General features: G+C 39.3%; 1 protein-coding gene across 3 annotated transcripts in view; it reads right to left on the reverse strand.

Moving 5' to 3' along the window:
- LOC121489616 (cytosolic beta-glucosidase) overlaps positions 1-21,613 on the reverse strand; it is a 111,256-nt gene that overhangs the window by 57,144 nt on the left and 32,499 nt on the right. For 2 of the 3 annotated variants that reach the window (XM_041752849.1, XM_041752850.1), the window contains exons 3-6: positions 18,062-18,289; positions 10,809-10,901; positions 7,175-7,971; positions 6,330-6,453 (exon numbers count right to left, since the gene is read on the reverse strand). In XM_041752849.1, coding sequence (XP_041608783.1) covers positions 6,330-6,453; positions 7,175-7,971; positions 10,809-10,901; positions 18,062-18,289 — 1,242 coding nt within the window. The remainder of the gene's footprint in view (positions 1-6,329; positions 6,454-7,174; positions 7,972-10,808; positions 10,902-18,061; positions 18,290-21,613) is intronic. The other variant, XM_041752851.1, reaches the window with a different exon arrangement.

Below are 21,613 nucleotides of genomic sequence, written 5' to 3' on the forward strand. Positions count from 1 at the left end.
TGCTAAACGGTGTACGTCCCTAATTACATCAACACGTGCCTCACCCGGGTAAGCCTGGCCAAGCAGCTTAGCAACCACCGCCTGTGTGTGTGCATGTACGGTGTGTGGGATTCTGAGCGTCACCAAGCTCTGCATCAGTCATTTGGTCATAGTACCTGTTCTCTAAAACCCCTAAACCAATCACACCATCACAGCAGTTTAGAAATGTGCGGGAAAGTCAAAGCACAGAATCTGGGATTGGCAGATGTTGAAAGCAACTGGATAATGAATATCAGTCCCTTCTCTTTGCGATGGAGAATGCTGAGGTCCAGATGATGGATCTGGGCCAGAGTGACAGATGTCCTTACAAGTGTAAAGTTGATACATCAATATAGAAATATAACGTCTAATATTTTAACGTATTCAGGGCACATAGGGACATAAATCATCTCATTTTATTTCACACTGACTTGGGGTTAGGCAGACCAGTGATTAGCATTGGTCCCACTTAACCGGTGAGCAGGATGACATTCAGGGTCCCCATGGGCGCTCACCTGAAGGCATGTCACTAGAATGGGCCTTGGTGTCTGTCTTCACTCTTCAAGCCCTGAAGACGTTTGACCCCATCAGGCTTTATATGGAGAATAGAAGGTAAAGGTAAGTAGGGAAGAAACAAAATAGGAGAAGGTCATCTGGCGTCTGTCTAAGGTGAACCCTGTAATCCCGGTAACCTCTGGCTGTCTGAGTTCGTGTGTGGTCTGCGTGTGGAGGTTGGTGGAACACAGACATATTGAAAAGTGTTTTCTTTGCGACTTTTCAAATTCCACAGGCCTGTACACTATCGCACGCAAACAATTCTAATGCACGGCCTTCAAACCTTGTTCTTTCCTCTCTATTCTGACCTCGAGTCGCCCTCATGCAGTCCAGCCAAGAGCAAGAGTGCCACGTGGATCTGAGGTCCTACCCCACATGCATCCAAGACCAAGAGCTATGAGATGAGCTGCTTCATTGGGGCTAAGTGGACAGAGATTGGCCTTGAGAAGCAATAACTCGATAGGTAGGGAGTGGAACTCTAGATGCAGGTACCTGGGTCTCTATTCAGCGCTTGCAATGGATTTTTAATTGGTTAGTTTTTCTAAAAGGTCAATGGATTAACCTTTGAGATCTTTCCTTAATTCTTAGGATTTTTTAAATGCCCGTTGAGAAAAACACAGGTGCTTTAACACATTTTGTCCAGTTAAATGGGCCTCTGTGATCTGAAATTGGCCCAGGCAGGTGGCTGCCAGGCCTCTGCTACTTCGGGAAATGGATGTATTTCTCCTTTACTGGCTCTCCGTGGGAAGGAGAGGAGGGAAAGGAGGGCGGATGCTGACAGACAACAGCAGGGCGATTCTGTGCTCAGCATCTTGTCTTGCTGGTATACCCGAGCTGCAAGATTTATAACCTTCTTGTTACAATGCATCAGCTTCACCACTCTCAGTGAAGTCTTCAATAACTTCGATGACATCTTGCTGAGGGGTTTTGTCATTAAAAGCCTAAAGCTGGTCATTAACAAACCTTCTCTGCAATCATCTACTGCTGTGCTAACTCAGGCATGGATCTGACGGGAAAGTTGGGCTGGCTCAGAAACTTTCCAGAAGTCTACTTTTTTTTTCCCCCCTCTCTATGGGGTATATTTCTTTAGGGAAAGAAAATACAGTTCCCAATTATTTAATCATTTATATCTCATTACCCATTGGCCAACTCTTCTCCGATAGACACGTCCAAATTCAACAAATGTGTAGAACACCTACTACACAGCATTAATGGGAGTCAGGGCTGAAGATATAATCATGAAAGAGGCATAGCTCCAGCACTCAGAGGGTCCATGGCCCTGCTCCAAACTTAGCCGCCATTTACAGAATCCTTTGTAATGTTCTAGACTTTGTGTTTAGGCTTTATTGGCATCGCCTTGTTCATTTTTCACCACTCTTTAGAAGACAGATGTTCTCATTATCCCTATTTTAAAGATTAGGTGGCGGAAGAATTGTTTGTTTAAGAATCATCCCAAAATTATTGAGCTTGTGAGCAGCCAGAACCAGGTCTCAAACCCAGATCTTGTCTGGCTTCCCACAAGCTCGTGTGCTCCAAACAACGGGATGTGGGCCAGGAAGGAGGCAGAGACCATGGCATTCCAGGCTGAGGAAAGTAAAATGCAGGCCTGTGCTGGGCACATCCTCAGGCGGGTGAGGAACGGATGGAACATAGGCTCAGATCCCCTTTAAGGAGAATTGGGGTCACGGCTGGAGTGCTACCCCTCGGGAGTAAGCTCCCCTGCTCCACACCCTTCCTCACCTCCTCAGCAACATTCCGATTCCTGAGGCATCCACTTGTGTGTGTGTGTACGTGTGAACTTCAACTTTCCTGACGAACGCAGCCTGCTGGCTCTGGAGCAGCAAAGACTGGTCAAATTCTATGAATATAATAGAGATTCCTACGATGTGAGAAAAGCTTAACTCTTTGAAGATCACTGCCTTCTGAACCTATGCAAAAATTCATGTGGCAGGGCAGTTGCAGCCCCCTAGGTGCTGGGTGGTTATTTCTGCTGCCAATGATTTAATTTTTCACCTAATCTGGCAACACTCCTGATGGAAATAATGAATGGACGGAGGCCGTTGCTGCTTTCTACTCCACAGAAGTCAACCGTAGAGAGCCAGAGGGCCTACGGTGCAACATTCATTAAGGGGTTCCCCAAAAAGAATGATGGAGAAGCCTGCAGGTATAGGGGAATATTATGCTAGAACTTAAATACTTGGTGGAAAATTAAAAAAAAAAAAAAAGTCTTAGCATAACATTTTTAAAATTAAAAGTTAAATAACTTGGGGTGATCAATGAATTCTTAAGAGTACACATTTTGTAATGATAATAATTAATAGCATTGGTTGAGAGCCTACTGTGTGCCAGGCAATTGCTGGTTGGGGGTGATTACACATGAGCTCATTAAATGGAATCTTTCCAACAACCCTGTCAGGAAAAGTGTTAATCCATCTTTATAGATGAACAAACTGAGAGTTTGGGAGGTTGAACGATTTGCCAAAGGTCCCTCATCGAATCACTTGCAGAGCTGAAATATAAGCCTGGTTATATGTTCTTGCAAGTTTTCTGTATCTCTACTGTGTTGCTTTCCTTTTATCTGTATCTATATTAATTAAAACACAATTATTTAAATAACACAATGATTAAAAAGGCATTAGTTGATTTCTTTCTTTCTTTTTTTTCTTGAAATGACATTTTTCTTTTTTTTCCCCCTTTCCCAAAAGGAAACAAAAACATTAGCTTACTTTTTACTGCTCAATTAATTGCCGTGGGTTTCTCTCTGTAGAGATCAGTAAGACCTCCAGGCTGATGTCATTGATCCAACTGTAGTGTCATTATGTACCTGTCCGTACGTGTGATGTTAGAGAGAGGGTTTTGTTTGTGGGGATCATCTATCTGACTCCCTGGGTTCAAGCGGGCTCTCACCTGCGGCACTTCCCACGAACGTCTTCCTTGGCCTGTTATTATTTTTAATCACTCACAGGGTGCTTCTTACTAGTAAAGTTCTTGCCAATCTACATCTTCAGCACTACCTCAAAGGAGTCTCAGGACATTGATTAGTAAATTAAGCTCCACTCCCCTGACGAGAGGCAGGACTGGGGGAGGAGAGGGCAGTCTGAGCTTTGTCCAAAAGGTCATTGGACTTGTTGGCTCCTGCAGATTTCAAGAATCTATGCAAGTTCAGAGTACCAAAGGTGAGGAAAAGGTTCTGTGTGGTACAACAAGCAACTACTCTGAGTCCAAAAGCCCTGAACTCACAGACCTCATCAAACACCAAAATAGTGGTAGTAGCAGTAAAGACGCATATATTCTGCTTGGTTCCAGGAAGTATTTCTTAGTAACTTTGTGATCTTGAACAAATGACTTAGCTAGCCTCTTTGAAACTCAGTTTTCTCATCTGTATAATAAGAGCAATGGCCTCACCTCACTGTTTAGAAAATGAAGTGTTATGTCACCATCAGTTAACGCTCTTTGGAGTGTCCACACTCCAAGTGAAAGAAAAACAAATCAGATTCAGGTGAAGCAGAAAGAGCACTTAATTATGAGCAAAAGTAATGTCTCTCAAGAGCATGCATGCATCTGGGTCTGAGGGAAAAACTGGAATTATAGGCTCAAGTGTCACCTGAAGCTCTTCCTATTTCTTGCCTCCACTTCCTCGATGCACCTACAGCAACCCTTCATACTACTCCTTAGCTTCCAGGGCAGGACATAGCTACCAACGGCTCACAAAGCTACATTCTCCTGCCCAACCTAGACTAAGAGACAAAGCAACTGGCCCAAATTCTAAATCTCAGGGAAGAACAGGGATTGGCCTAGGTCATGTCATGTGCCTACATTTAAATCAATCAATTCTGTGTTAGGAAGAGGGGGATGTTATTCTACTGACGTGGCTGTCGCTGTGGTAAGCCTGAGGTGGATATTTCATAGAGAAAAGGGAGTAATTACCAGAAAAGAGTTTTACAACAGATTAAATAATCGGTGTCTACAACAATATGTAAGAAATAGCTATCACTATACCCACTCTAGAAGAGAGAACACGTATTTTTCTTTTGTCAAGAAGTAGATTTCTGCACATTTGAAAGGCTACATCTTTTTAAAAAGCAAAGTAAATATAATACTATGTATTAATTACAATAAATATAGATCACCTAATGTTAAAATTCAGAAGAGAACATGCATACTGTGAACAATTAATGTCTTAAGTGCACGGTATTTTTTCCATCTGTTTAAAGACACAATTGAAATTCAATAAGTAGAAAAACAGAATTTTGTCTCTAATCCTATTCTCCTTCTCTGCCCTTCAGAAACCCAAATCTTCTCACATTTTCCACTCTCACTTTCAATTACTTTTCTATCTTTAAGTTGTCTTAGTTTGTGGGTCTACTACCGCGTTTTTAGCGTTAAAGATCTAAGGGACTATATTAAAGTACTTGAAACGATTTCAAAGAGCAATGAAATGCCCCTATATGTTAGCAGTAAACGGAGCACCAAGCTGGAAATGAAGAAAGCCAATTTCTATTTTTCTCCCTTTTCCCAAAAATACACAGAACAATTTCGGACAAGTCATTTGTGGTCCTCATACCATCCATAAATCTGCCTGTTGGTAACCAGCTTACTTTCCTCTAAGAGGAATGGATTAACTCTAAATAGGGTTTACAGGGAAAAGAAGAGTGGAATCTCAGAAAACTAGACATTTCCTGTTGTTGTTGTTGTTTTAATCAGAAAGTGAATTCTTACCTAGAGAAAGAATTTGTTTTGCATGTAATACAAAAGAATTATTTCACTTGGATCAAATCGTAGGAATCCAATTGCCCTCTGCCAATAAACTCCACGCTTGAGTGAGGGGCTGAGGACAATATATTTTAGGTTTTGGAAAGAGACCATTTTGTGTCACTTTCTAGAATTCTTTCTGGCTGATTTCAGTATATTACTAATTTTGGAGAGAATAATTCTAGGACCTTTCAAATAGAATGATAGAGAGAAGTGTGCCTATCATAGTAAAAAAGGAAATTGAAAGACTCATTTTACATTGGATTTTGTTTCTCTGATATGATTCCTTTATAGGGAGGAGAAATTAAATTTATGATGCAACAGTGTTCCAAATAGATGCTGAAATGGGGAAATTAACTGGTGTAGAAATGTGTGTTACCACTTGGAGATTATTCCTTCACATTTGTTTTCAAATATGAAGAGAATTCCATGGAGAAAGAACAGTTGCTAGAATAATAATATTGTCTTGAAATAAAATCCACAGATTCTATGTGACAAAAACCTGTTCTTAAAAGGGGCTGTTTGGTTACAGCTTAAAGGAAACACATAGTGATGGAAGACTCATTTGAGGCTGAAACTCAACCAAAGCCATTTTAATGTTTGGTCCTTTAAAAATTCTGTCAATTCATTTCTTGGTAGTTAGGATATAAAAAAATATGCAAATAGGCATGATGTAGTTGGTCCGTGCTAATCTTTTTATAATAACTAATGTTCTCTTTCAGCAGCCACTACCCCTTCTGTTCATGTCACCTTCACCCAGGAGTCACAAAATACTGAAGACGGTTGCTTTTACTTGATTAAATTTGGGGAGGTTGAAGCTAGGCCCAAATCCTCACCTTCCTCTTTCCTAAATACTTTTTCTCTTCTCTCTTAATTACATGGCTTTACACTGATTTACATGAATTTCAGCTTTCAAAATCATTGGTCTTTGCTGAATGCAAATAGGCACATGGGAAAATTATATTAAGTTTGCACAATTGATCTTTCATCATTTCAAATGGTACCTTTGAACAGTTCCTGAAATGTCTGTCTGAAATACTCCCAGCGCTGAGTGTCATCAAGAGATGCAGGGTCACCCTGGGAAAACCCATTCTCAGTGATGTAAATTACAGGGTTATTATATGTGTCCTGAAACAAGAGAGCAGAAGTTTTATTCCAAACAGATGTAAAAAGAAAAAGAAAAAAAGACTCATAAAATCAGGTGCATTACCCTCTATCTTCTCTAAGCTACAACCCAAAACTAGTTTTCATCAAATTGCACTGACCCTATTAACTTAATTTTCCACGCACTGACCTTTTATGACTAACAATGGAAAATCAAAACTGTGCAAATGTCCATGAAGACAGTCAAATGACTCTTATCATAATGAGAAGACAGAAATATCTTTCTTCCATCAGCATCTGCTGATTGTCACTACTCTTTAACCCTTTGGTCCCACCAACAGCTACACTCTCTATCCCCCCACAGCAAGGGTCCTAAAAATCATTAACTTAAAATTTTAATTTTAGCTACCTGGACTCCATCCAGCATAACAGAGGCCCAAAAAGGATCCAACGATTTCAACCCTTAATATGCTTTTTTTTAAGAATTATAATTGTGACATCAGCCTGAAAAATATGCCCAAGCTATTCCTATGACCACAACTGACTTTAACAGAGAATCTCAACTTTAACCATGGTATTGAAGCCTCTTATCAGGTAGTTAACTCCTCACCAACTTAAATCCTAATCTCTCTTCCCAAGCCAACAAAAGTATAACCTACTGCTTAAAACCATTCTTTTTCCAAGTTCACACATATGTCTGTCTTCCCATACTTCGGCATACATGAACAGAAACACTGTGTTTTACCTTAATGTATTTCAGTAGTTTACGTATTCCCCATGGTACCACGTAGATCCAACCCAAACTTATCCAAGATGGATCTGGAAAAATTTCAATCTCCACATCCTGGAGAAAACCCAGTTCTCCTTTCTTATTCTCCTGGTACTTGACTAAGCGAGTTGTATAATAATGCAGAGCAAAGAAATCAGCAGTGCCTTTAATCATTCTCTTCTCTTCTTCTGTAAATTCTGGAAGCCTTGATGATGGATAGCCTTGCTTTTTACTCATGAAGGCAATCTGGGACTTGACAACTTCCGGATAATCACCATCAGTAAATATGGGTTTAGCAAAGAAATCCAAGGAGAAAGCTATGGCTCTTTTAGCAGCTTCCTGGTCAGACACTGAGTTGGGATCTGCTGGTTCCACCCAGGGAGCAAAAATTGCTAGGGACACCATACCCTTCTGCTCTCTTCGGAATAAGGAATTATAGCTGTGCCAGGATCTGGCGTGAGCTTTAATCAAATTATGAGCTGCCTGATAACCTCCGGTTCCAACGTGAGGTATGCCAGGAGGAAATATACCAAGATCATATGCCAGCAGGGCAAAAACATTAGGCTCATTTATAGTGATCCACTGTTTGACTCGATCTCCAAAAGTACTGAAGCAAAACCGGGCATATTTGTCAAAGGATTCAACGATTGCCTCTGACAACCAACCTCCTTTGTTTTCTAAGGCCTGAGGCAAGTCAAAGTGGTAGAGGGTCACTATGGGCATGACTCCATTAGCTAACAAATCATCAATGATCTTGTTGTAATAGTCGATTCCTACGAGAAAAACAAAAATGAAGCATGAGAAGAAAACTTATTTTTAGAACATCGACAATAAGTAAAGAGCAGAGAGGATCAGGAATAATTTCCTTAACAATTTTAATCCAAAATAAGGTTTGTTACTTCCTACATATAATCAGTTAAAGTTTGAGAGGAAACATTAAGGCTGCCAAGGAAGAATGGCTGATCAGAAAGTCAGGGGTGTGATGGAAGACGTAGAAGACATATGTTCTAAAAGGGATACATTTGGGCAAATTGCTACCACACAACTTTGTGTTATGGCCACACTGAATGAAATTGTTTCTTAGCTTGATTTTTGTCTTAACCTCATTAAGAATATAAGCCTCATAATAGCTGGGGCCTTATCTAGTTCACTTCTGGATCCCCCAAATCCTGGATCAAAACCAGAATTCAGTAGATACTCAATAAATATTTGTTGAATGAATGAATGGTTCTCAGTGTATTAAATATAAAGTAAAGGAATTGAACCAGATGACTGCCTCAGTGCTTCTCCAGATACATCAGTCTTTCAAGTTTAAAAAGCAGACCCACTGAGCGTGAATAAGAGCTCCCAGAATGTGGATTATAAGGACAGTTGGCCAGAGGCTGGGCATGCTATGGAACATGGTTGGGGACTTTGCTCTAAAATGCTGACATAGTCAAAGAGAATACCTCGCCACCCCTGGCTCTCAGCTAATTTTGTAGCACTGTAAGTGCGGTGGTGGAGCGGGGAGATTTTTAGGATTGTGGTAGAGTTCAGAAGAATGTTATTAAGTTAGAAAGACTCTGCCTCAGAAACCAATGCCAAGAAGATGTAGAGTCCAACCTAATAATGGCTCCTAATTGGAAGACAACTTCTGGGGAGAAACCAGTATTAGTGCTTCCTGTGATTTTATGTTTAAGATTATGGAAGAAACTTAAGCTCAGGAGAGGAAGTTGTCCTGTTTTGAGATTGTTTCCTGGATAATAACTGTACATTCATATGTAGAATTGTGTTGCTTTCAAAGTTTGTCTAGAAGCAGGGTCCCTTTTTCTGTTTTTAACTTAGTATCCTCCAATTAAAAAAATAATTCAGATTTTTAAATTTATTCATTCAATCATTAATTTGTCCATCCCTTCAATACACATGTATAGATAAACTACTATATGCTGGACATACAAACGTATGTAAGATAATATTGTTCTGGGTCTAAGGTAGCTTCAATTTTAGTAGGGATTACAGATAATTTGTAAACAATTATAATACAGTGTTATTGGTAAAGACAAATTAAATACCTTTCAAGCATATGATAAGGAGTACCCATTCTAAACTGAGGACATTTGAAAACTTATTTTGAAAGCAATACACCATCATTATTTCAAAAGTAAAATAGGGCAACAGACTACCACAATTCTATCCCAATTCCTTCACCTATTTCAGTGACCTTAGGCAAGTTACTCTATCTCTCTGAGTTATCTTTCTCTGTCTGTAAAATTTTGACAATAATAGAAACCTACTTCAATAATGTATTGCAGGGGTTTAAAGAGTTGATAAATTGAAAATGGTTAGAATAGCTCTTGGCATAAGGTAAGGGCTCAGTACAGGTTAGCTATCATTTTAATAATTATTGTTATTGTTGTCATTAGTGACATCTAAGCTGACACTCAAATGATGAATATAAATTACTCACATAAGGCAAGGAAGAACAAGTGATCCAAAAAGAGAACAAAGAGAAACAAATATGTGAAAGAATAAAGGGGGTGTGGAAACAAACAAATACCACCCAATTGTGAGCAGTCTATTTATTCAGTTTGCTGTAGCAAGGGAGTCAGCCATCACCGCTTGCATTTGACAGATACTCAAAGACTGTCAGGGAAGAGGGAAAGCTTTAGAGTGACAAAAAGGAGGGGAAGGAGAAGGTTCAGTTACCTTCCGATTGAAAGTTGTTGGCAAGGGAGGCGGGAGGTAGGCTAACTAGAAATGGGGCATCCTAAGCAATTGCTTTGGGCTACTTATTTGGTTTTCTTTGGTTGGTCCTAATTTGGAAGCAGGGAGCAAGAGAATGAACCACCACCACCACCAACAACAACAACAACAAAAATAGAAACAGAGAAGTTGGCAGACATTGACCAAGTTCTGACTATTCTGGACCAATCTCTGCAGAGGTTGTGGTTAGGTTTCCCAGATTTTTTTTGTGGGTCAGAGTTTTATTATCATATATGGACTGGCTATTGTTTGCATTTATATTGTAATTTAGCCAAGTATAGTTCTGTCTGGGAACTGTAAGTTCAGTATAATGAGAATGTATAGCTGAGCAGAGAAAGAATAAGAGTGGTGAGGGGTAAACAGACACCAAATTATGCAAGGCCATGTGTTGTCTACCTATCTGTCTGTAAGAGTGGATATTTTTAACAACAGTTCACTTGTTTTGCAAACCAGAACATAATGTGAATCATGCATAATAACTCCATACTTAGAAGACCCATTTGTATGCCATTACTCACTTGATGGAATACCCTAGCTCCAAAAAGATGTCATGCCCTAATCCATGAAACATGTGAATATGTTACTTTACATAGCAAAAAGGATTTGCATATGTGATTAGGGTTAAGGATCTTAAGATGGGAAGATTTCTCTAGATGATTCAGATGGGCCCAAACTAACTACACCCTGGAAATGAATGATTAGAGCAGAGAGGATCAGAAAGATACAATAATAGAAGAAGGAGTAGGAGAGGGTAGTAGCATAAGAAGGACTCAACCCACTATTGCCAACTTTAAAGACAGAAGAAGGAAGCCACTTGCCAAGGAATGCAGGTGGCTTCTAGAAACTTAAAATTGCCCTCAGTTCATACCGATCAAGGAAATGAGGACTTCAGTCCTACAAGCACAAGAAACTGAGTTCTTCCAGCAATCTGAATGAGCCAAGAAAGACTGTCTTCTAGATCCTGTGGAAAAAAATGCGACCATGGAGGCACCTTAATTTTAGCCTACAGAGACCCATGTCAGACTTCTGGCCTTGATGACTCTAAGGTAATACATTTGTGGGGTTTTATTAAAATATAATTAATATACAATGTTATATTATTTTCAGTTATAAAATTTATGCTATTTTTAAGCAGCTAAGCTTGTGGTAAATTTGTTGCAGCAGCAATAGAATACTAATATATTCACCAAAATGTATAGTTTTTCTTATCTCTTGCAATAAAAGAACATCCCACAATCCCATCCCTGGGCCTCTGTAAGCCCACATATCCTCACCTGTAAAATGCAATACCCAAAGATGGTATGATGGAATCAGTTGGGAATTGGTATGTGTTAAGATTTTTTTTTTTAAGATTTTATTTATTTATTCATGACACACACACACAGAGAGAGAGAGAGAGAGAGAGAGAGAGAGAGGCAGAGACACAGGCAGAGACAGAAGCAGGCTCCACACAGGGCGCCCAGCGTGGGACCCCATCCCGGGTCTCCAGGATCAGGCCCTGGGCTGCAGGAGGCACTAAATCACTGAGCCACCTGGGCTGCCCTGTGTTAAGATTTTCATAACCAATTCCTTCCATTGGCTCTGAATATAAAAATAATATCAGCTTTTATTCATTGTATTCATACTATACATACCAAATGTCACACATTTTGTTTAATCTTAGCCCTAAACCCTAAAAGTCGGCATTCTAATCCTCACTAAGCATCTAAGAAAACCAAGATTCAAAGAGAGTGAATACCAGACTTAAGTGATAACTTTGTCATATGGTTGTCATATGGCACTACCAGCATTTAACCTCCATAACCCAGCCCATCTCACTACAAAGACTGACCCTGTCCTACTAAGACATTCCATGTCCCATAAATGTTTCAGAACCAGAAACATGGTGACTCTATTTTTTAGGTCTTCACAATCACCTATTTTGGAGCTGATTCATAATATCGGATCCCTCCCCCCCTTTTTTTTCATTTTTGGAGGAATCAATGATTTATCTCTTGTAAGCATCATTAGATATGGCACAATCATTAATGATAGCAATCAATGTAATTCAAACAACATGATAATCTTTAGTTGAATTGAAGATTTAAAATTTTTTAAATAAGATTATTTTTCTCACTCATCAGCCTGGCAGAGCAACAGAGCATTGCATAATTAATATTTAACATCCCAGAACTGAGTGCTTCTGGTTTGTACAGAGCACTTCTGGTTTGGTGCTGTAACGCAAGTTTCCCATGAAGCGGTGAAGTAAGATTTTTAAGAGCAGAGCTCCAGAGTCAAACAGTTCCACCAAAGTATCGTGGACTTGTGGATAAATCACTTGGTCTGTCTACACCTAAGTTTCCTTCTCAGCAAAAAGTGCATATTAGTAGTGACACCTCATGACCATTTTGAGTAAAAAATGAGAACAAACCATGAAAGGCTTCTCTAGCTTTATCAGCACAATTCAGTAGTAACTAATTCTCTGAACAAATATATATTTTTAAATGATCATTTGTTACCAATCTAGGGATCTTGAAACTTTGACAGGATATTTGGACCCTGTTCTGCTTCTGGATATTTAGGGCATAACTGATTAACCATCAAGACTCCCACAGCCTTCCTTCATACTTACTTACTACCATTTTTTTTTCTGATTTAATCAAGCCCATTCCATCTTGTTTCATCTTTAGACTTATAAAGCAAATTTGAGTTAAAGGTCTTTTAGATATAGAGACAAGTAACTCACTTTGATTAACTCAACTATAAAGGTAGCATGAGGGGCAGGTGGCTACTCAGTGTGGGATACATGGGCATTATTCAAAATGATAGAGAGCTATCAGATACCCAATGATGGAAAATTACAACTGAAACTCAAGGGAATTGAAACTGGAGGCCGAGAAAGTGTTTGCCTCTCCAGAAAGCTGGAATCACTCATTCAATTTCATTCAACACATCTACTTGATTCCTTTCCTTCTCCCAGAACCCATTTCCTTAGCATCCAATTCGCTATGATCTCAAAATGGCATCCCATTTGCAAAGCTACCTTATAGTCCTGGTTCCAACACCAACCAACTCAGATTCTCAACTCCTTGATTCCAAACATCCCTGAGAGGTGAAGACAATTGAGCAAGATTCTCCTTTTCCATTAGGTTACCCAATAATACGTCTACAAGGAAAGAGGTCTTTCCCTTGTTCAGTCAGCTATGGCCGGGAGTGAAGCAGGTTTATGTAGAACAAAGAAATAGGGAAATTCCCTTAGAAGAGGGCATGGCTAGGACTTGCAAAGATGATGTCTCAGTACAGAAAATTACTGAACAGGAATATTGCTAGTCAAACTACAAATGTCTTAATGTAGAATTAATTTTGGTCAAGTGCCTACCATCTATCACACATGATAACGAGGTCACTCTCCTCTAGACTCATTCCACCAGTTAATTTCTTTAATTGCCCTACATTCTCTTAGCACACTGCCTGCATTAGTCTCCAATTGCTGCTATAACAAAGTACCATAAACTTAGTGGCTTAAACCAACACAAATTCATCATCTTATAGTTCTAGGCATTAGATATCCAAAATGATTCTCGATGAACTAAAATCAACATGTCAGGAGGGCTAAATTCCTTCTGGAGGCTCTCAAGGAGAACCCATTTCTTTGCCTCTTCAAGCTTCCAGAGGCTGCGTGCATTCCTTGGCTCATGGCCCCTTTCTTTACCTTCAAAGCCAACAGTGTACCTCTTCTCTCTGACCTCCTTCAGTTCCTATATCTTCTCTCTGGTTCCAATCCCCTTGCCTCCCTCTTGTAAGGGTTCATGTTATTACTCTGGGACCACCCAGATAATCCAGGACAATCTCCCCATCTCAAGATTTTTAGTATAATGACAGCTCTAAAGTCCCTTTTACCATGTCGGAAAACATATTTACAGTTTCTAAGAATTAGGATGAACATCTTTGGGGAGCCATTATTCAGCCTAACAACACTCTGTTCAATATGGAGTAGGAGTTAGTAAATGTTTCTTTGGTTATTTACTTTACCATTCCTGCTAACTGTGCTCATATTTTAAATACTAAAGTGAATAAGAAATTCCGCATAAACATTCATTTTTTTTTTATTTCCAATACTTGGGTTCCTACTAATCATCTGAAACTTGCATTTGTGGCAGATATGAAAATTCACTTGAACAGTTGAGAATTTCAGAAATATGTGATTTCAGTTGCCAGCTCAATCTCTTCTTGTTAAATCTTGAAAACTTGACATTTGAAAGAGAAAGGCTGTGGAACAATTCCACTTCATAAAATATTCTTCCAGTTTGGGAACATAAGATTTTACAAGTTTCCAAATGTCCTCTAATCACACTTTAAAATAGGGAGTTGAATACCAAAAAATGGAGGTGCCCTGTAAAGGATAGTGACAAAGGTTTCCCAATTCTTTACAGGCTCTTTGAGAAAATGCTTAAACAGAAAAAACAAATGATGGCCTTTCTAAGTTAAAACAGTTCCAGTTGCTTCAACAGATCACTGCACAAGAGTGAACAACCCCATATTGAAATCCTGCCTACTGGAAGCACCTCCCATGCCCTCTTGTTCATGGAAAAGTCTGTAATATTAATGAGTTATGACTTTACAAAAGCTGGGGCCAAACATGAAGAGCTCAGTGCTGGCGCACATGATCCCCACATGAGATGTAGATGAGTGATCTCCTACATCATTCAAGTGGTCCCAGTATCTCCAGTCTCACCACCACCACCCTCAGCTTTTCTGCTGCCCCGCTCCTGGATTACTGATCTACAGAGTGCTCCATGAACTTCTGTATATCTCAAGTTCATTTTAAATAGTTTCATATATTGACATAGTGGTATGGTAATCCCCTATCTGAAAACCTTGGGGACAAATGTGGTCAGAATTTCTGGATTTTTAGAAAGGAAACACAGAGCAAATAACATATATTAACACTCCCAGTGGGTCTGGGTCAGTGTCCCTTAATATTCCTGCAGTAAATTATGTAAATATTCTTACCAAATGAAATCACTTGAGATTATAAAAAATAAGTTTCACAAGGGTTTAACATCCAAAATATATAAAGAACCCATAAAACTCAATATCAAAACACAATCTGATTTAAAAATAGGCAGGGAACCTGTATAGACATTTTTCCAAAAAAGACATACAGATGGCCAACAGGCACATGAAGAAATCCTCAATGTCACTAACCATCAGGGAGATGCAAATCAAAACCACAATGAGGTATCACCTCACACCTGTCAGAATGGCTATTATCAAGAAATAACAAGTGTTAGTGAGGATGTGGAGAAACGGGGCACCCTCATGCAGTGTTAGTAGTAATGTAAATTGGTGTAGCCACTATAGAAAACAGTATCCAGGTTCTTCAAAAAAATTAAAATAGAACTGTCATATGATCCAAAAATTCCGCTTCTAGATATTTACCTGAAGAAAACAAAAACACTAATTTGAAAAGACACATGAACCTCTGTGTTCATTGCAGCATTATTCGTAATAGCCAAGATATGAAAACAACCTAAATGTCCATTGATGGACGAATGGATAAAGATGTGGTTTATGTGTGTATGTATGTGTGTGTACATGTGTCTGTGTGTATATAATGGAATATTGATCAGCCATAAGAAAGAATGGAATCTAGCTATTTGCAATAACATGGATGGACCTAGAGGGTAATATGCTAAGTGAAATAAGTCAGAGGCAATTTCTGTATGACTTCACTTACATGCAGAATCTAGGAAACAAATGAGCAAACAAAACAGAATGGAAACAGTTTCATAGATATATATATATAGAGAGAGATACAAAGATATAGAGATATAGATATCTATAGGTATAGAGAACAAGCTGATAGTTGCTAGAGAGGATGGAGGAGTGAGGATGAGCAAAATAGATAAAGAGAATTAAGAGGTAAATCTTCCAATTATAAAATAAATAAGTTGGGAAACCTGGGTGGCTCAGCAGTTGAGGCTTAAGATGACCAAAAATAAAATGTTATAGGGGTGCTTGGGTGGCTCAGTCACTTGAGTGACAGGCTGTTGATTTTGGCTCAAGTCATGATCTCAAGGTCATGAGATCAAGCACTGCTTTGGGATCTGTGCTCAGCAGGAAGTCAGTTTGGGATTATTTTCCCTCTTCCTCTCCTTCATCCCCTCCCCTCCTCAAATAAATAAATATTATTACTACTTTTTAATCTTGCTTTGTCTTTAGCAGGAGATGATGCAAGCCAACACAACTGAGGCAAAGCTTTAGGCAAGTTTTTTGTGCAAGGGATTGTGCAAGGCAGCATTTTGTGCAAGGGATTAAAGGACAGAAAATGAGTGAAAATAAGTAGACCCAGCAACTAAGATTACTCTTAGGTTTTAGTCCTTGGGGATGTGATGGTGCCTGAGAAAAGAGAAGGTTACAGATGACGAATGAGCAAAGCACATTCACTTTTAAAATTATTAGTTCACTTTTAAACTTTACAACAAATTAAATGCTGTTCAAAGTCAGGAAAAAACAAAACAAAACAAAACAAAACCCTGGCCAGTGATGTCAAGAAAGTAGACATTCAACCAACAGCAGTTAGTCAAGGGAGCTACTATCTTTGGAATCGAGCAATGGACCTGCTACCCTTGTGTTGTCCCTATTTTGGGGGAGACATAGGTTGCAGCTGCAGTTCCCAATGTTCAGGTCACCTCAACTTACATAAAATGAGCCTAGCAAGTACACAAGCCCACCTAGTAGTTGTTATCACAGATTGTTCTTACTATGAAGGAAATCCGACAACTTATTCAAATAGAACCCCCGAGGATCATTGAAGACACCACAGCTGAAAGTAGGGTGGGGCAAGCAGGTGCCTTCACTCAGGAAGCTGCAAGTGCCCATCTTGCACTTCTGAGAGCCAACATTTCTTTAAATTTTGCACCTTAGACGTATCACTTGTCTCACCTAGTCCCAACCATAGGAGTAGTGTGAAATATTTTCCAGAACAAAGAAGCAATAAAGGTTCTTTATTAAGAAGCCCTTAAGTTGTAGTATGGGGGTCACAAAACTTCTTGTAAAGTACCAGGTAGTAAATATTGTAGGCTCTGCAAGCCCTATGATCTCTGCCCCAACTACTCAGTTCTACCATTGTGATGGGAAAGCAACCACAGACTATGTGTAATGAATGGGCACAGCTATGCTGCAATAGAGCTTTATTTACAAAATTAGGAAGCAGGCCAAATTTGGCTCTCAGGTCATAGTTTGCCAACCCTGTTGTGTGGAAGGAACTAGCCAGGTGTTAGGCTGAAATTCCAAATATACTATTTACAAAATATCTGGATTTGGATATGCACCACTGTAAAATGTGATTAATTATACCTTTCTCACTGATTATGGGGATTAGAGAAAATGTATGTAAAATGCCTCATAAATAACACACATTCAAAGAGGGCAGTAGTCCTTTTAATGACAAAGCTTGATAAGAATAATAGCTAACATTTTTTGAAAGCTTTTACGATATACCAGCTACTGTATAAAGCGGTTTACAAAGATTATTTCATTTAATTTTCCAGCAACTCTCTGAACTAGGAACTATTAGGGTATTCCTTTCTACTTGCGGGGAAACTGAGGCAGAAAAAATGCACAAGGGATGCTTCCAGAGATAGTAGTGAGGTAGCTGGCCCTTAATCCCAAATTAAGCGGACTCCAGATGCTTTGGTGCTCATCTCTGTGTGCTAGTTAATTTGCTCCACTAACTCAGCTCCAGTTGAAACACTCAAAATCTTCTCAAGTTCTCCAGGGCTTTTCATAACTCTTCGCAGCATACCGCAACTGAAAATAGCTCAGTACCTAAGTTTTGGAGATTTACCTTTAGGTTAATACTCAAGAATATCTTCCACAAATGAAACACTTATTATTCTCACCCCCTTTCCTACTCACCTATTTGTCCCTTCCCGACAAATATCTCCAGTTAAGGGAAAACAGAATATTACTAAGAGAGCTCATGCAAACCCATTTCAAAAAATTCATCCTATAATCACCCTAAAAACGTGCAATTTCAAAGCTCCACTGCAGAATAGCATACTGGATTAATTATGCCAGACTGCAGCAATAACCTTGAATTAAAGCTGCAACCTTCTATTTTTAAGAAACACTTGCCTTTCTGGTTGATGAAACCTGTCGTCCCATCAGGTAACAGACGTGACCAGGAAAGAGAGAAGCGGTAATGAGTCAATCCAAGCTGTTTGATACATTTCAAATCTTCCTCCCACAGAGTGTAGCTGCCACAAGCTACATCGCCAGTCTGGTTCTTGAAAACTCTCTCTCCTCCCTGATGGGTGAATGTGTCCCAGACACTAGGGCCTTTTCCATCTGCATCCCAGCCTCCTGAGAAAAAGAAGAAAATGAAACAGTTACACTCTTGACATCAAGAGGCATATGTGGAATGTAAATATTTGTCGCCAAAAGAACATACCTCATTAACTCAATGTACCATATTTATAACTTTAAAATATGCCTTTAAAATAACATGCATGAGCGAGTTATGTGTTTAGCTGTCCTTGATCCCTGAAGCTGACTGGTGGCAAATGAAAAATTATTGCACAGTGCTGCCGCATAGCAGGCTTTCATGGTTCATTTTCTGAAGATTTCCCAGCTGGTAAACAGAGGCAGGCCCCAGCTTATGAATGTCTGAGTTGAAAATATCTCCTCCTGGCCATGGCTGACAAGCCTTGTCCTTGGGGTGCCTGTCAGAGTCTCAGGACCTTGTCCCTGGCCCTCTACACTTGAACTCTAGTCTCCTGTTAGCCAACAATGGAGCCTGCAATGGTCCAGTCAATTATTGTGGGGAGGGCACAAGTTTCTGCCATTTTTGACATGATATTAGTGTCCTACCTTCATTCATTCATGCCTCCACTAATTCCACAACTGTTACGTGTCAGGCTCTATGCTGAGCACAGAAGATAGCACAGTGCGCTCTGCTGTGCTTCCTGTCCTTGGAGAACTTAGCTATGGGCAATTGCAAAACAGCCGAAGTACAAGCCTTGCCAGAAAACCAAGGAGGGGCATTTATCCAGATGTGGGCTAGAGTCTCAGATCTCTTAGAGAAATGACTTTTAGACGGACACCTAAAGAAAAAATTGGGTCATCAAGATGAGTTGCTGGGAGGTGGGAATGGGAATAAAATAGAAAAAAAGAGAAGCTAGGATCCAAATAAGCCCACAGGAAAGAGACTGTTGCACGTTAGAAGAACAGAAAGTAGAAATTACATTACATGTGGAATATTTGTACACACAGAAATCTTGTTTAAAATGTAGTTAGAATCCATCTTATGGTATAACGGAGTAATTTTAAAAATCTCATGACTCTCTCATTTCACTTCTAGGTACATACCCTGGAGAAATGCTCATGCATTTTCACAAAGAGATTATATGAGATCATTGAGGCAGAGATGTCTGTAATAACAGACTCCTGGAAACAACCTATGTTCTACCAACAGTAGAACAGATAATTAATTTGAAGTATAATTGTACAGAAGAAACACTAATGAGCAGTTAAAGGAAAAGAACTGGAGCATCAATAACCCTCTGCTACAGTCTGAATGTTTGTATCCCCCCCAAAAAGTTATGTTGAAATCCTAATGCCAATGGCCTGGTTTGAGAAGGCGGGGTCTTTGGGAGGTGCTGAAGTCAGGAGGGTGGAGGCCTCATGAATCAGGTAGCCCCTTATAAAAGAGACCCCACAGAATTCCCCACTCCCTCGTGCCATGTGAACACACAAACGTCTGTGATGCAGAAGAGAGCCCTCGCCGAGCCATGCCAGCACTCTCACCTCAGACTTACAGCCTCCAGAATTGTGAGAAATAAATATTTATTGTTTATAAGGCATCTAGTTTATGATGTTTTGTTATAGGGCTCCAAATGGACTCAGCCTCAAAACAAAAAAGCTATACAACCAAAAAAATTGAGATTCAAAAGAATGCATAGAGAGATAAATGGGTGGAATTTAGGTTTTTAAGGCAATAAAATTATTCTACATGATGCTGTAATGGTAGATACATTTATCAAAGCCTATAAAGTATGAACTTTATTTAATAATATATTGATATTCATTCATCAGTTGTAATAATTGTCTCGCAGTAAAGCAAGACATTACCAGTAGAGGAAACTGGGGGAATGAGGTATATGGAAACTCTCAGTACTTTCTGTTCAATTTTTCTGCAAGCCTAAAATTACTCTAAAATATAAAATCTACTTATTTTTTTAAAGAATATACACAATATGTTCATCATGTTTTGTATATTTTTGAATATGTAAAACAATCCATATGTATTCTGAATATATACATATGAGATAAACATACAGCATGCCTGGAAATGATCAGTTCAGGCTAGTGGTTACATTTAGGGAGAAAAAGGGCTAATGGAACCAGAGAGGAGTTTGATTGTACCTTTTATATCTCATTCTTTAAACTGGGTTAAGGGTATATGGAGAGATGTTTATTATATTATTCACAACCCTTTTGATATGCCTAAAATATTTCATAATGAGTTTTATGTAAGAAAGAAAGCCACAGATAGAGTAAACTAAAACAATTACAGGAAAGTCTTTTAGGTCCTCATTTAGCAACTAGTTACTCATATTTTGTGGACAATTCAAGCAGAATTAGGTATTCGTTTTCAGACCAAAAAAAAAGGTCAGTATAGGCTGTAAATTATGGGAGGGGACCGTGGGGAGACAGGAGAGACTGGTAAAAGGAAGAGCTCTGACAAAAGCAGAAATGGCAGTTGAAATCAAGTCGGATACTAAGTATGTATACAAAGAAATCATACCTATTAAAAATTTTTTTCCTGGACCATCTGCCAAACCCAGATGATGTGAGCTGCCATTTTAATGGCCTGTGGGACAAAGCAGAAGGGAGACAAAGTCTAAAGCTTACCAAAGATGGGAGCCTACATGAACATGCTTATATCAGGCTAGCAATGCAAGGACTCCACACTCTGTGCAAGAATAAACAAGCAACAAACTCTACCTGAGAAAGAGACAACAAAGCAACCAACTTGACACAAAGTTGGGTGGAAGGGGGAAATGACTCCTCAATATTTGCAACAACAATCCAGCCTTCCAACCATTAATTGTGAGAATAAAAAGAAAAGATATTATCAGACATATGAGATCTCATTGGATACTGAGAAAAAAAAATTCTTTTCATTGGATATTATAAGAGGATTAGTGTCACTACAACAATCATGTAGACCATGAAAGATAAAATCTAGGATCCAGGAAAACAGGAATTCAGCAGGAAAAAAAAAAAGTCAAGAAAGGGAATCTCCAGGCAATGGCAAAAGGAGACCTCTACGGATACAGCTGTGCAGCAAACCTAGGGACTAACCAGCCAATGTAAGTACATCACAAGGTATAGGAAATAGTTCTTCAAGAAGATTAAACTGATAGAGTATCTAGTATGATATTTTTAATTTTGAAAATTTGTCATGGAGGGCACTTGGGTGGCTCAGTTGGTTAAGCAGGCAACTCTTGATTTTGGCTCAGGCCATGAATCTCAGGGTCGTGAGATGGAGCCCCACTCATCTGGGCTCTACACTGTGTGGAGTCTGCGGGAGATTCTCTCTCTCCCCCCACGTTTGCCCCTCCCCCCATTCTCTCTCTCTCAAATTTTTAAAAATTTATTATGGAATTGTCAACATGCACAAAA

This window comes from Vulpes lagopus, chromosome 4, assembly GCF_018345385.1.
Source record: "Vulpes lagopus strain Blue_001 chromosome 4, ASM1834538v1, whole genome shotgun sequence".
Classification (NCBI taxonomy): Eukaryota; Metazoa; Chordata; class Mammalia; order Carnivora; family Canidae; genus Vulpes; species Vulpes lagopus.